The 15,811-nt window shown below is 37.1% G+C and overlaps 1 protein-coding gene across 1 annotated transcript in view; it reads right to left on the bottom strand.

Moving 5' to 3' along the window:
* Positions 1 to 631: 631 nt before the first annotated feature.
* lmbr1 (limb development membrane protein 1) overlaps positions 632 to 15,811 on the bottom strand; it is a 37,191-nt gene continuing 22,011 nt past the window's right edge. The window contains exons 10-17 of the mRNA XM_044104350.1: positions 15,244 to 15,333; positions 13,075 to 13,151; positions 12,516 to 12,593; positions 9,416 to 9,489; positions 9,085 to 9,175; positions 8,446 to 8,512; positions 4,290 to 4,451; positions 632 to 3,296 (exon numbers count right to left, since the gene is read on the bottom strand). Of these exons, the coding sequence (XP_043960285.1) occupies positions 3,211 to 3,296; positions 4,290 to 4,451; positions 8,446 to 8,512; positions 9,085 to 9,175; positions 9,416 to 9,489; positions 12,516 to 12,593; positions 13,075 to 13,151; positions 15,244 to 15,333 (725 nt within the window). The 3' untranslated portion in view covers positions 632 to 3,210. The remainder of the gene's footprint in view (positions 3,297 to 4,289; positions 4,452 to 8,445; positions 8,513 to 9,084; positions 9,176 to 9,415; positions 9,490 to 12,515; positions 12,594 to 13,074; positions 13,152 to 15,243; positions 15,334 to 15,811) is intronic.

Below are 15,811 nucleotides of genomic sequence, written 5' to 3'. Positions count from 1 at the left end.
AGCACAACTCAGCTTGCAAAAGTGTTTGTCCCTCAAAACCTTTATAGATTTTGTCATGTTACAGACACAAACTATGTGTTTACTTGGGATTTTTGTGATAGGCTAACACAAAGTAGAGTATGATTTTGAGATGGAAGGAAAAAAAAAAAGATATAACATGCATTTGTACTTAGCCCCTTTGTTACCCTTGTATAAATCCAATGTAACCAATGCCTCACAATGTAGTATGAGGTACCTACATGGAAAACACCATGTTGACCACAAAAAAAAAAAAAAAAAACCTAAGAGTTCAGATCAATCTGATGCAAACCAGGTTTGATCAACAGTCCTAATTTTACAAGAGTTGACTGGCTTAAACAGAGACAAGAGCCACAATTAATTGAAACGGAGTAAGACAAAGTATTCAGAGAGTGATATTGATTCAAATTAAACATGTAATTTGAGCATTTTAGATTATCTCCATAATTGATCAAAATATTTTACCAAGTGAACTAAATCCATTTGCAACAATTATGTACACGACATGTGAATAAAAAAAAGTCCGGATCTAACATCCAAAGGAGCTAAATAATGTAAGAACGTGATGTCCACCTAAGGTCACATGGAACTCAAACACCCAGACAAAATAAAAGCAGGTAAACATTTTACTTTTATTTGCAAACACACAAACCACAAAAATACCATTTATTAAACTGAGAAATTGTAAAAAATACATTCACAAAAACATGTACCAAAATTTACATGCAGAGATTAACAGACAGATGGATCGAAATAAAAGTTACACCTGCAGCACACGACGACTTGACACCTTCATTCAAACACAGACAGTATGGACTGGAAAACCAGAAAAATCATTTCAAATGAAAAGTGGTCCAATATTTATATGTGAAGTTATATTTTTCCTAAGAATTACCAAAAAGTCCACTTTTCTTAAGCCAATGGAACTGTTATTTTATTTCAATATTTCACTAACTTACAGCTTGCGCATTTGAAAGGAGAAAATCTTTACTTTGACTCATTCATCTGACTGTCTTACAAAGAAAACTGTTTAAATCTTAATTAATTTACAATATCACAGTATTGTAAATTAATATTAAAAAATCAGAATGCACATCTTCACATCATCCAAAGACCAATAAGATACAAACAAAAACAAAATATATCTGGCTGAACAGAAAGTTATTTGTTTTGCATTATTGGGAAATATTACTGGATGCCCTTTGTTATATTTTTGTGTACTGCATGACATTGCCAGTGTATTAAAAAAAAAAAAAAGCACATTTTCTTTCGTTCAAGTCTTGAATGCATATATGACTTCAGATTTCTATTTGTCATGACAAAGAAAAACAATGCTGCTCTACATCCAAGCAGAATCATTCCAACTAATGCAAGAAAGTGCTCAAAAATGAAGCTCCTTCCTAAACACTAAATGGTGAAAAAAAAAGTAACATATAGCTGGCTTTGAAGCAGAAACTGAGTGGCAGATAGGATCACAGTGTGGCTGTGCAAAGAGACCAATTACCATTACATTACGCCTACAAGATGTTTTGTCATAAGGCATTCGAGGTGATTGTGAAGACAAAGAAAATCACAGTTTAGAAGATTACGCAGCAATGCAACAAAACGTAGAGAGACGCCTGAGTTACCAAGTCTTTCTCTTGGCTACGAAACTGGCTGGCTTGTGGTGCTCCGTGAATTCATAGAACAAATTGTGTGTGATTTACAGATGAAGTCGATGTTGATCCTGTAGCAAAACCTTCTTTCACTTGCACTTCTTTATTGTCTTTAAATTATATTTCACTACAAACAAATTGTAGACAGGCCCTCTAAATTACTGGTAAATCAAATTGTTCACTTCCACAATCTTCTAAGGGAGCCAAATGCAAATCCATCTGTGTTTATTGAATATCTACTATCCTTGGCTCTGCCAAGGGTGAGGTCGATGCAAACAGATACATCTGTGCTGCAATATTCCAAGCCTACCATGTCTGAATCTCAGAACACATATGATTAAAATAATATCAAAGATGCTTTCTGTAAAACCTTCAGTGGGCTCAGTGAAAAATGATTATTTACATCCAAACATTGGAATAAAATCTGAAACAAATTATTATATACATGTAAGTACAACATTTACAAAACAGTTTCTTGTGTGTGCCTGTTTTTTTTCTTTTTGAAAGAGCAAAAATATGCAAGATGTGCAAAAATTAAAAGTAAGACAAAACTACAGATTCCCTTCAGATTAACTAAAGTTTTCCAATCAGTGAGATTTGGCTTGGTTAAAAACAGCCAATTTCTGATTGGCTTAAATCAAATCAGGAGCACCTTAAAAAAACCAAAAAAACAGTGTCTTCCTTCATACAGACTGACATCATCAAAAAGTTAAAGCTTGCCCACTTGCATAAAGCCAGATAAAAACACATACGACAACAAAATTACAAGATACAACGTTCAGACCTGACAGGTACAATGCATAAAATGCAACCCACAATGCGGTTAAGCATTCTGCTCTGGGTCTGTTCAGTGGGAATAAAACACAAGTTACCATGTTTCAAAAAGCATTTTTTGTCAGTTTTTCTTCTTATTTTGAGTTCAAAGAAGAAAACGACAAATTGAGATCCTGTCATGCTTGCATCACTAAGAAAAAAAGCAACCAACAAAAAAAATAATTAAAAAAAAATTATTCTGAGTTTCTCACCAACATTAAATAGAAAAACATGAATTTAAATACCTTTGTAATTGAATGGTTGGGTTCTACTTCAGCAACTGATTTAAGACTTTCATACAGAAACGGAACCAAGCAGAAACTGCTTTTATCTAGTGCAAAGGTAGGAGTTGCAAAAGGAAGTAAGGTGACGACGACGGGTGCAAGAATGCCCCAGAAGCAAGAGATGGGTAGTTTAAAGTCACAGTTGAGGTTAGCATCAAGGTCAGTCCATTGATGCCAGTCTTTTTCACTCCTCTGTCTCCGCCCTGGCTCTGTCCCAGCTTCCATCAAAGACGCAGAGGATGGAATGTCACGAAGCTAAATTGCTCTCAGCCTCCATTTGCAGCAACAGTCAGACAGTGCCTGGGTTTATTAAGTTCCTTCCTATCCTTTTCACCTTTCAGCACTCAGACAGTACTGTTGAAATCTTCCTGTGGCTCTGCTAGCATGTGTGTGTGTGTGCGTGTGCGTGCGTATGTGTGTGTGCTGATCCATCGTCCCTTTCACAGAGTTTTCTGATGCCCATTGGCCGAGAGCTTCCCAGATTCGGGGTCTGCGGGGCTGTTTGACAGTTGCAATTTATCCAGACCTGGGCGGTGGGAGATAAGGCAGAGAAATCTCATTAAAAAGCCTCAGATTTTCATTTAGGCTGAGGTATTGATGTTCTTTTCTCTCCTCAGTGCCTCTATCTGACATTTTCTAACCCCATTCCATCTTGTGTATCAAACATTCAAGGATAGAGTCACCAAGTCTTTAAATGCAGCTCACTGCTATTTTTTTTTTAAATTTGGTTTCTTTCTAGGTCATTCAACCTAAAAAATAAATAAAATCACAAGTGCATCTCAGTAAATTGGAAAAAATCACCTAAAAGTTTATTTATTTCACCAATTTTAGTCAAGAACTAAAACTTTTAGCTTATTGCTAATAGGCAATTCAGATTCTCAGAAAATGAAAAATTAAATAAGGCCAGCAAAAACATTTTTATTATAGAAATGTCATGTATGTCTATGTACTGCAGAATATATGCATTCCATAATCGGTTGTGGCTCCTTTTGCATTAATTGCTGCACCAATGCAGTCAGACCTCAGTGGCTAATCTCCTGCACGTCTTAAGGTTTCAACGCGACTGTGGCTATATTCACTGATTGTGCACTTTTTTCTACCACACATTCCTCCTTCTACTTCATGTTCCGTGAATAATATTGGAAACACCAGTCCAAAAGCCAGACTGGCTTTTGACTATTGGTGTCTAATCTCATCTGTGGAGGGCGTCACAAATAAATTATAAATCAGCTGGACAACTGAGAAGTCAGCAGTCTTTCCCATAACTATGTAGACCATTTTGTATTTTATTTTTATTATGTAATATTATGAGAAATTGAATCTTTGATAAACTGTAAGCCATAATTATAAAAATGTACAGAAATTAACCCCTGAAATGTATTCTTCTGTGAGGCCTCTACATTAAATACGAGTTTAATATTTTTTAACTGAATTACTAAAATAAGTCAACTTTTCATTTATTATCTACTATAATGCACCTGTGGAGTGCAAAATACAATTAGGCTTAAGAGACATTTACCTAGGGCCTTCAGGAGTTCTTCTCGCACTGCAGAGGTGAATTTTCTCACAAGACAAAGAGTTGTCACAACAGCAAAGAGCAAGTTGTATGAGAGGACGATGTAGAAGTTTCCCAGCCAATTAAATCTCCCAAAGTCCCCCAAGAGATCAAACCTGGTGATACCTGTGAAGGACAAACAGAACTGTCAAATAGTTTTTTTCCCCCATAGTGTTCTAAAGACAAAATCCACAAAGGGAACACATACAACTTATTTTGTCAATGCCAGTTTTGAAAAGTGAGGTTCTGTGTTCATAAACAGGATTTTTTTCCTTCTTGGTGAAAAGCACTGAGGCTTCTGGGAAATGCAGCCATATCTTTTCTCCCTGCAGTTCGACAGATCTTTCTGCAGGAGCTTATCTCTCTCAACAAGTGAAAACACTCATTCTGTGTATGGTAAGTGATTTGTAATATTCCTTTTTTCCCCTTTTTAAAACATTTTAAAAAGTTTTAAAAATCCTTTTTAGTCATCTGCTTACACATTAAAAAAATATAAAACTTTAATGACTTCATTTTTTTTTATTAGAACCTTCAAGATATGTCAACAGATTTCAAATACATTCAGGATACAAAATACATTTTGGAAGTCATGGGCTTTTTAATCATATCAAAGTAAATTGTGGTTTTCAAAAGTTCGTTTCAGAAGTGCTACAGTTTTTCCCCGTAGCGTTCCAACTGTTTAAAGTCTGTTTGATGAGATGCCAGGAAAAATGATCAGAGTACTGAAAACACACTACTATTTTCTCAGTAACATGACATAACATCTGTTTGCAAATACAAAAATAAAAGAAAAAAAAAACAAAGAAATGTTACAAATCACTTGCTATTAAGCTGAATCTCCAAGAGATAATTGTGGGCAGTAAAGTCTTTCTGCATATCATTCAATAACATTTCAAAAGAGAGAGGCCACTAAATATTATCTCCAAGTCATTTTCTTAAGTTTGTGTTTTTGCACATATAAATACAGTAAGGACTGCTATAATTGCAATCATTTTTAGAATTATTTTAACTTCGGTGCATCATCCAGAGCAGCTTTGTTTTGCCATAAGGCAACACAGTATTGGTTTACCGGTGCAAAGTGCCCACTGTTTTCTATATGCAAGCAGCTTAAGTGTAAACTGCAAAACTGAATAATATATACACTTAAAAACTACTATAAAATTTAGTAAGTATTTATTTAAGTCCATGCAGTAGAATCAAAATAAATTGGAAACTTATTTTAGCAGGAGTTGTAATGATGGTTCCAACTGGTCTTTTTTTATTAATTATTATTATTATTATTATTATTATTATTATTATTATTATTATTATTATTATTATTATTATTTTGTGTAATTGTATTGTGTTAATGCCCCCATGTTTAGACTGGATATGCATGTTTGGCAACGGTCAAAAATAGATGAATTAAAGGCTTTACATCTTGGCGCTTCGGGAGGTAGAAATTACGATGCAATTAATTAAAGGTGGTTTTCAGCTTAAACTGTCCTCTAGTAATAAATAAATTTACAGTTAGACTTGCAGGTCCCTTTTAGGGACCCTGGTTGAGTTGATCATGTCAAATTTCTACTGCAGCCATCGTTGTTGCTTTTCTTCCCAACCTGTTTATCTCAGCCTGCTGACTCTCATTTTTGTATAGTTGAACAACAAAAGCTTGTCAGCTATGATTTACAATGTATTTTAAAAGATACTTATGCTGTCAATTGGATAATAAAATGCTGTTTGGTTTAATATGATAAATTGATCAAGCAAACCACCAGCTCAAATCTGTGTTTCATAACACTTTCATATCTGATCTCGTCTATAATTTGTATGCAGGAATCATATTCTGATGTGTCAGACTGAAGAAGCCCAAGTCTCTGGGCACTACTTCTCCTGTAACATCTTCACAATCTCTGTCGTCAATTAGATTGAGCTATCGATTCAGTGTCTGCAGAGATGTATTTGCAGCCGCAGTAAGCAGTTTGGCAGCCATCGCAGACCTTTAACAAAATTGCCCATGAAGAGGCAGGGAGAAAAATGACGGAGACCTCAGTCGATGCAGCTAGTCACTGTGGTCTGGCCAAATTTGTTTCTAATACCTAAGGTTCTGATCCTGGTTTGGTAATTTGAGAAAATCTAATTAAGAGTTTTAAAAAATTGATTTTTAAAATGACCAGAGCATATCTGTAGTGGAGAGTTGCATGCTATCTGCATGCTGCTGGTTACACATCCAAAAGGCATTCATCTGTTTGATCGGGGTCATCTTTAGATTGTTCAAGTCTTTACTGAAACACTTTAGGACTAATCAGCTGCTTGTACATGTTAACAAATATAAAACCCTTGCCAGAAAATATCCCCATTTTCTTTTTCTTAAGCATTTCTTCATCTTAGGAAGGATCTCAGAGTTAGCTCTGGTCCTCACCTTCTCTATGGAAGCACAGGCTAGTAAGAAATTTTAATTCTATGGTCAGTTTTAAATAAAAGAAGCACTGTGTTTATTTATCTACTACAACCTTCATCATGGAAAAGTCTATCTTTAAAGCAGTTTGGCTTAGAAAACAGCCTCATGAAGTGGTGAAAAGCTCAGAAAAAAACTCACTCAAGCACTTTTTATTGCTTCCCATTGAAAGGGGTTTAAACTGGAGAGATTTTGAAACATATATATTGGTAATTTTGGTATAAGATTTAAACTCTAGATTCAGGGTGGTAGATTACCATGTTATCTGAAACCATATTAGAAAATGTGCATATCGATCGACCTTGTTTTACGACTTCTCAAATCTCCATAAAAACCCTGACTACAGACAATAAGACACAGCAAGTCTCTGAGTCAACCTTATTAAAGTTCAGTAGGTTCATAACCCAACCACTGTGCATCCTGGGAACTGGTTATAATATGCATTTGATGTAACTCATCTGTCACTCCTCTGTAAAGATGACATATATTCTGAAAGCCTTTGTACTGTGATACACTTGTTTCCCCCCACTGGAAAGTATACAAAAAAACTGATAAACACACAAAACCTTTTTTTTTTTCTTCTCTCCTAACATCTCACTTCGTCACACTCAACTCTCAATGAGTTTTTTATCTTTCAGTGGGAGGCCTTTTTCCTTTTCAGCTAAGTCTCATGCATCTATTCCTTTCATTTATTCAGCGTCACAAAGCAGAACCTGTTGATATTTTGTAAAGCTCCCAGTGACTCACTGTATGCTTGCTCCATCCCATTCTGCAGTCGGTCACACAACACACACACGCACACACACACAGAATAGGGCTATTTAAACAGCTGGGCTCTGCATGTGTATTACTGCCATAATGATGGTGCCACTCCTCGCATTTCTAGCCCTTCTAACAGCACTCTGTTCTACTGTCACTATAGAAAGTTTCAGTAAATTCAGCCTAAATGACCTCATGTTGATAGTTAATCTGCAAGTGTTTGTATGGGAGCCATATTAACAGCGTCTTGAAAAAGCAGTCACAACACTTGAACCCTTTCATATTTTGTTTTGCCTCAAACTTTAATGTATTTTATTGGGGAGAGAAAGGAAAAAAATATGGCAGCATCATGCTGTGGCGATGCTTTGCTTTAGCAGGTACAGAAAAGCTATATAGAATGGTCATAGTAAGATGGACAGAGTTAAAACAAACTTGTGAGAGGACACAGTTAGAGGTCTATCTTGCAGGGGGTCAATGAGACAAAACCAACAGGGAGAGATATGATGGAATGATTTAGTTCAAAGTATATTATTGTTTTAGACCGGTCCAGTTAATGTCCAGAACTAAATTCAACTGAGAATCTGTAATAATGCCCAATAATGCTCCCAGACCCGACGATATTTGCTGCATGTCTTCCCCCCTCTGCCTTCTCCTTTTCTGTCAGCCTACTTTCATATAAGGGACACTAGAGCCCACAAAAGACACCCAAGGAGGGGTATATATAAAAAAAACAACTTATTCACAGGAAAAGATAGAAAGTTTATGTATGTGGTTCATTTATTTAGGTTAAATCATGCCTAAGAAAGATAAACCAAACAAGTTTAAATATGTGTAGTCAGGCTGTTTTGTCTAATTTCTGGTTGAAAATTCAAAGAAACTGCTGATATACAAAATTATTCTAATTCAAGCAGGCAATAAACTTACCAAGAGTTCTGGACATCACTGGTAGAGCTGAGCTGAGGACCAAGATGGACACACAGCAGCCGATGATCTAAAAATATGATAAAATGGTCCCATTTTAGTTTCCAGGTCACTCAAGCACATAATGTGCACTTTATATGTGGAGGAAGGAAAGCACCTGATAGTTCCAGTGCCGATATGTCCACACACATACACACCACTTAATGTTAAATTGGTTCCACATATTACACAATTAGTACCTCTGAAGTTGCTCATTACCAGGTTCCCTCTATTGTCCTTTCAAGCCCTTTCACTGAAGCGTCATGGCTAGTTAACAAGCTGCACCACTCCCAAACTCATTACCAAGTGAAAAGGTGCCCCTATAGGCTGAACAGAACACACATCCTCAACCCCCTAACAACCCGAGTCTCCCTCTGATGTATAAGAAAGGAGCTTGCACTTTGTCAGTGTTTACGCAACCCACAAACAAATATTGGACAGATCGACGAAAGCTGTTGTGAAGCTTTGAAGGGTAGGAATTCAGAGAAAAAGGAGCTAGAGGACAAAAAAAAAGGAACAGATGAAACTCCAGGAGTCCCCAAACACATCAGCACCTCTGGAGTAATTTCAAGACCTTTGCCCTCCACTTGAGCCCATCTTTACCGTTGTCATGGTTGTGTCATCCTTCCTGGGAGTGAATCCCTCAAAGACACGCAGGCTGTAGAATCCAACGACGGAAGACACCATCAAGTAGCTGTTCAGCAAATCAATCAAGGAACTGAAAACACTTTGCTGCAAAGAAGCTTTATAAGGTCTTTTATATGTGTGCCTGGATTGCTCCTTTTCAACTATCATAAAAGGTGATGAAACAACACAACATGTTCCCGGAAGGTGTTTGGCTGAGCTATGCCCTAAGCAAACAAGGCAGCCTTGGCGCTGTTGCTCTTGGTCATGGAGCATACGACAAACAAAGAGGAGGTCACTTCAAGGATACAACATGAGGATGATCTCCACCACCGCCTGAATCACGCCAAATGTGGACAAAGACGTGTTCCCAATGCCTCGCTCCTGGACAACAGAGAAACAAAGAAAAAATGCACAGTTAGCTCTCGCCGCATAGAGCACCCCTTTAAACACATCCCAAATTAAACAAAAGGTTTATGATAACTCTAGTTACTGGGAGTAAAATACTGAATTGCAGAAATCTTGCAAAGTCGGTACGTGTTGCCCAACGAGTTTTCCTACAGAATCAGAGTAAAAGCTGCTAAATAATGAATAGAAGAAGATGAAAGAGGCTCCTACAATAAATGAACAGGTGTTCAAACAAAAAACACCATATTGCTTATGGTAAAAAGCGTAGACAGGCTGAAAGCATGCCAAAAACATAAAAACAACAAAACAAATACTTAAGCAAATAGACTACATGTCCCTCCTCCTCAACCCCCAACCTTCCCTTCACCTCAAAGATCTTTGGAAATCAGAGCAAACATCTACATACTCTGAACATTCCAAGCAGCTGTTTTGTTATATGATTAATATTTGCTTTTGTTAGTCTTGGCACAAGAATTGACCTTTCAAAGTGAATTATATGGAGCAACTTAATTACTTTATTGAACTAAACAGAGTCAAGCTTTGCAAATCTGAAATTAAGGCACCTACAATAAAAAGAAAAAAGCAAACATGTAGTCGTCTTTGCTAATCCAGAAAAACACAAAACATTTCATATCCATTTATTTTAGTTATATGGGATTTTGCTGAAAAATGTTACTGAAGAAAAGAAGAAGAAAAAAAACAGTCTGGCACGTTGTTTCATGCCTCTTAATGCAACCGTCATCTTTGGGAGCTTACTGCAAAGCCATGCTGCAGAGTTCTTACTCTATTACACGGATAATTTAGTAGAGCTGATGTCATTTATTATTGCAGGAATGGCGAGCATGCATTTGGTTATGTGTGCTCTCAATATGCATGAATATAAAAACTCACAGAAACTAGCTTTAGATAAGAATTGTCAGGTTTTAGTACAACTGATGTATATCTTTGACTAACTCTCACAAAATAATTTAAAGAACGTATCCCCGCAACAATAAAATTATTAACAGGTGAAATAAATAATTTGTTTAGTCATAGTATCTCAGACTAGTTTCTAAACAGGACTCAAACAATAATGCTGCAAAAACTACTTTAAAATGGCAGATATGTTGGCACAATGACAACTGGACAGGTATAATTAACCTGGGATTTCTCAATCACAATCACAATAATCATACCATATATTAAACCATTATTACACAGTCAAATGTCAGATCAGCAACCAAGGGGGTGAATACTTTTAATAGTTTGTATTGCTATTGTATTGTGATGTCATCCCCAGTTTCAACCAACTCAACTGATACAACTCTGTCTGAATCCTGGCTCTAAAGGTAAAAACAACACAACACATACAGTAGGTCCATAACAGCAGCTTTATGGCCTGTATTATAATCCACATGTTGTGCGCAGGCTGTAACCCACCACAAGATGTTTATGCTTGGGAGTTGCACATTTATTTATTAATGAATTTATACACCAATATCCAGAAAGTGTGCTGCAAAAAGCCGGGTTTTATAGCAAAGTGGGCAGGTTGTTTGGATTTTAGATTGCGTCACAATAATTACAGCATGGGAAATGAATTGAGCAGCTAGTTTTTGTTTTTTTATAAAAAATTTTTTAAAAACACATCCATTTAAAAATAAATAGATTTTTAATACTACTTGTACGGAAATTGCCATAAACCTGAAGGTTAAGTGTCCATTTTACTAGAATACGACATTTTTGCGACAGCTAGCAACGGAAAGGACCTGCAGTAACATCTTTACTAGTCCCTCTCAGAGTTTGTTCATAAAGCCATTAAATGCTGCTCTCTTTAATGGAAGTAGCAGCAGCTTTACATGTTCTCTCTTTACTCTTCTGTTCTGTAAAGCCGAGTCGGACACTGCTCAGTATGCTGAAGACTGCAGCAGGACGCTCAGTTAGAAAGGAAGACAAACGTTGACAGGGCACTTTCATTGTGTGTGCTCCGTATAACAATTAGCATATCAGGGGTTCATTTGACTTTCCCACAGTCTGAGGCTTTGCTCGGGTCGTGGCGCGTCCAGATGTCAAACCAGATGTTTTTCAACTTTCTTTCCACTATCCAATCAAACTTTGGGCAGAGGGAATTTTTGTGCCAGAGGGGGAGAGTGAATTAATGTGTAGGTTACATAGGTAAACAGATGGATTTTATATCAGTATTGATTGTTTAAGAGGACGTGACACCCCCTTCTTCTGGTCCTGTGAGATTAGATCAAAGGTGTGGCATTCATCCAGTTGAACAGACGCATAACTCGTTTTAATTGGGCCAAACTATCAGGGAGGACAGGTTCGAGCTACATGATGCGAGTAATTTGGGGTTTGGGGGGGATTTTACCAGAAGTGTCAAGTCAAAGCAAACATCATCATCTCAATAAAATAATTGGAATGTGGAGGGCAGCGTTGTCAGTTGCCCGCCAGACGCAAAAACATAATGTGGAAGAAATAGGATACATAATGTTGCCCCCTTTTCCAGACAAGAATGCAACCACAAACGCACGCACATGCGCATAAGTGCACGCGTGCATGCACCTCTGAGTGCCGATGAGATGAGATACAGAAATCTTTAAACAGCTTTCTCGGTAGGTGAAGATGAAAATCTCCAAGAGTCATTCCACTCTCTCTGCCTCACACTAAGAGTCCTCCACTTGGCCCTGTTTGTCTTTGCGGCAAGTAGAAAAAGCAGCTTTATTCAATCACCGTGGACATGAGACGCGTAACAAGCTCATTGAGTCTGCAGGCTGCTGTGAAATGACTCTGAATGAACTTCCAAAACAAAACCGGCAACACATGGTTTGGGCCAGATTACCATCTTGTTGAGCTCTTTCTTCCGAGGTGCACCTGAGCATATCCGGAATTTGATTTATGTCTCCGCTGAGGGCATGGCAGGTCCGACAGGCGTGCTCCTCTGCAGTTTACATTCTGGGTGCATAATAGTGTATGTGTGAGAGAAAGAGTTGAAAATGCACTGCAGTTTGAGGGCTTACCGTGGATCCCTTGGGCATGGCCGTCTCATCCACTAGAAGGTAGAGGATGTTCAGCGCCACCATAATAACAGAGATTGTCTGCAAACACAAAGGAAGATGTAGATTTGTTTACATACAGCGTAAATGTAAAGGTAATTGTTCTATTTCTTTCAGAATTTGCCATTGTGATATACTTAACTTGCTGATTTGCAGGAACGGTGAGGTATAATAACTATTTTGTCATTGTAAACCGCTCCAACATAAAGCTTTAAAAAAAGCTAAACAATGAGAAGTAGGCAGGACTGTGACGCACGTGCCATGCTTCACCCTTCTCCTTTTCTAGTGGTATTAGATGGCATAAACAGTATCTTTCACACTGTAATTTATACAAAATCCCAGTTATTGCAAGTGGCTAATCAGCACTGTTTAAAACAACTATTAGATAAAAGTAGTTTCCCCACCCAGACTCTGTGGGAAAAGTTGAGTTTGGAGGTGACTGTGTTAGTCCCAGTGGCCACCAGCCAGGCTGCAGACGCTGAGAGCAAACAGAGCTTAATGACAGGTCAGCCTCAACACTTACCGTTCCTGCGAGCAGGATCAGCATCACTATGGGATACAACAAGTTCTTCTCCCATCCTGATGCTTTCTTTCTTCTCTCTAACAAACAGCAAAGTGCAAAGTTAATCTTAAAGACGCTGGGCCTCCTTTATGAAACCTGTAAGATGCAAAAGTAAGTATAGTCATTTTCACATTCATTTTGAGATGCATTACTTTGGACTTGACTGAGAGTTGTTTATGCTTAATTATGTTGTTATATATATATATATATATTTTGCAATTTAGAGAGACGGACTTCTGCAAAGTTAGTGTATGAATCTGGGACAACGTTACTGATGGCTGATCAGCTGCACAGTGATCTTTTCAAATTACAAATCTGAGGCTGATAATCATGTAATTGCACACAGGAGGATCAAACAAATTTGCATTTATAAAGAGTGAACACATCACCTCAAATCTGACCTTTCACACACATCAAACAACCTTTCATTGGATGCTAAATGTTTACTCATTAATGGAAATAAATCTGATTGATGGTAAATAAATCCTTAGTGTAAGAAAGATACGGAATCTCTTTTGCTTCTTTAAATTTATGAGAAAGTTTGCTTGCTCTGAAAACCTTATTTAGAAGTGATTTATGGTTAATTGTGTGATAAGAGAAATTGAATATAGTTTAGCATAGCAAGTCAGATACTACACTATAAAATCAATATTTCATGTGAATGTCATAACATAACTCTAGAGCTGCAGTTGAAAATTTGGCATCCAGAACAGATTTTTTTTTTGGACAAGATATTTCAGTGGGAGATTGGGGAAACTTGAATTTGGACTCAGGCCACTGTGGAGCCATGCATTGGCTTATTAAAGTAGAGAAGTCTTATATCAGCTGCACTGAATCAACTGTAGGAACTCTTTGTACATGGTTGAGAAACTTTGTGGCTTTGTTTAGGTCTGTGCCTATTTACAAATGAAGGCGCTGGACATTTGTGTCTGGAAAGTACTTAATCCTGCCCCAGTAAGATGACCAATATACCTCCCCCACTTTCATTTGTTCATGTCATACAAGCTGTAGACGGGGTAATCAAAACAGTTATTGAACAGGAGTGGGAAATTATTTTAAACAACTTCTGTTCCCAGCCACTACATTTATCAACCATATACATGCTGATATTCTGTGGTATATGCATATTTCATAAATCATGCATGGCAGAAATTCTACAATAATTTTTGTGCCCAAATCTAAGCAGTGAAGAATGTAGCTTCATCACTTTAATATGTTCATCTGAAACCACACGACTTCTAACTATATTGGGAAGGTTCATATTGTTTATTGCAGTGAATCATAATGTAGATTATGAGCACCAAACACATCTCACCTGTGAACAAAACCACAGCACCTCCAGGTAATACAAATCTCATAACCATCAACAACGATGCGCTTCCTCTTTAATCAGCCACACTCATCATTGCCTTAATTAACGGAAACAGTAATAAATCTCAAGATGAAATGAAACGCAGCAAAATTAATTTTGTGATTTATATTTCGGTTTCAACATCTAAGAGTGTGGCGGGCAAACCAACGTGACTTTCTTCCAAGCCAGATGAAACATTTCAATTTTATACCGACGTCGTATTTCAGCAGCTGATCAGTCATGTTTGTAGTTGCGACTGACAGCTTGTAAACCTCATGCACTCTGTCGCTGTAACATCCACTGTTCTCCTACATTGTGTATGTGACTGTCCTTATATCTCTGACATATTGATTGTCTTTGTCTATTCCCAACAAACAGTCAGTCCTCTGTATTCTCAAAGTGTATTCAGTCTGCTTGCCCGAGAAGTTTGCCAAGTGCATTTTATATGCACCATCCTTCTAAATTAATGACATCACTAAAAGGCTTGCTACAATATAAAGTTTGCATCTTGTCCAATTTCCTAAGTGCCTTTGTGCTCTCCTTTCCCTGCAACACGGCTCCCCAAAAGGCTCTGGCTTCATTTATAATATCCTAAAATGGATGGAAAATTATCAGGCAGTTCTGATCCAAGTCCAAATTAAGAAATTAAGGCAGATGAAGAGGGAGCAGCTGCCTGTCAGCAATATGTAAAAAGCGAATGTCTCTGGCGTGCATTACTCTAGTAATTCAAGGTCTTAAAACAAAATACATCAGTCTTATCAGAGAATGCAAACGCTTACCCAGTTTATTCTTCTGATTTCTAATATTGTCCAGTTCTTTGGTGAGTTGAAAAGTAAAGCTCCCTCGGATGTAGGTGTGTGAAGATGATCCTGCGGAAGAACAAACAAATTAAACTTTTACCAACATAAAGTGCATCGGGCTTCACAAAATACGGAGCAGAGAGGATTTTATTACTGTGATAAATATCAAGATTATCAATTGAAACTGTTTATCAATTGATATAAATCGTTTATACTTTTAATATAAACAATTGTTTATATTTTTAGATAGCATATAAAAATATTTATATGCCATCTAAAATTAATATTATACCCATTTAGGTACACCAGTTAATTTGAAGAATTTGTTAAAAAGTCAAGGTAAAAGAGGACTGCTCTTCCAACTCCAATTTTTAATTTACCAAAAGACAGTAGAAAAAAAAAATCCTCTGCCTCTCATCTTAAAATTGAATAAATAGGACTCTGAATAAACAACAGCTCTTGCCACATCACATTGTGTCATTACTTCTTTAGCAAAACCAACACACAGAAGCACAATATAAGAAAAACAACATGTATACTTACAGTT

The sequence above is a fragment of the Gambusia affinis genome, linkage group LG21 (genome assembly GCF_019740435.1).
Source record: "Gambusia affinis linkage group LG21, SWU_Gaff_1.0, whole genome shotgun sequence".
In the NCBI taxonomy this organism is placed as follows: Eukaryota; Metazoa; Chordata; class Actinopteri; order Cyprinodontiformes; family Poeciliidae; genus Gambusia; species Gambusia affinis.
The sequence above is the reverse complement of the archived record's forward strand: the minus strand, read 5'-3'. Positions and strand labels throughout refer to the sequence as shown.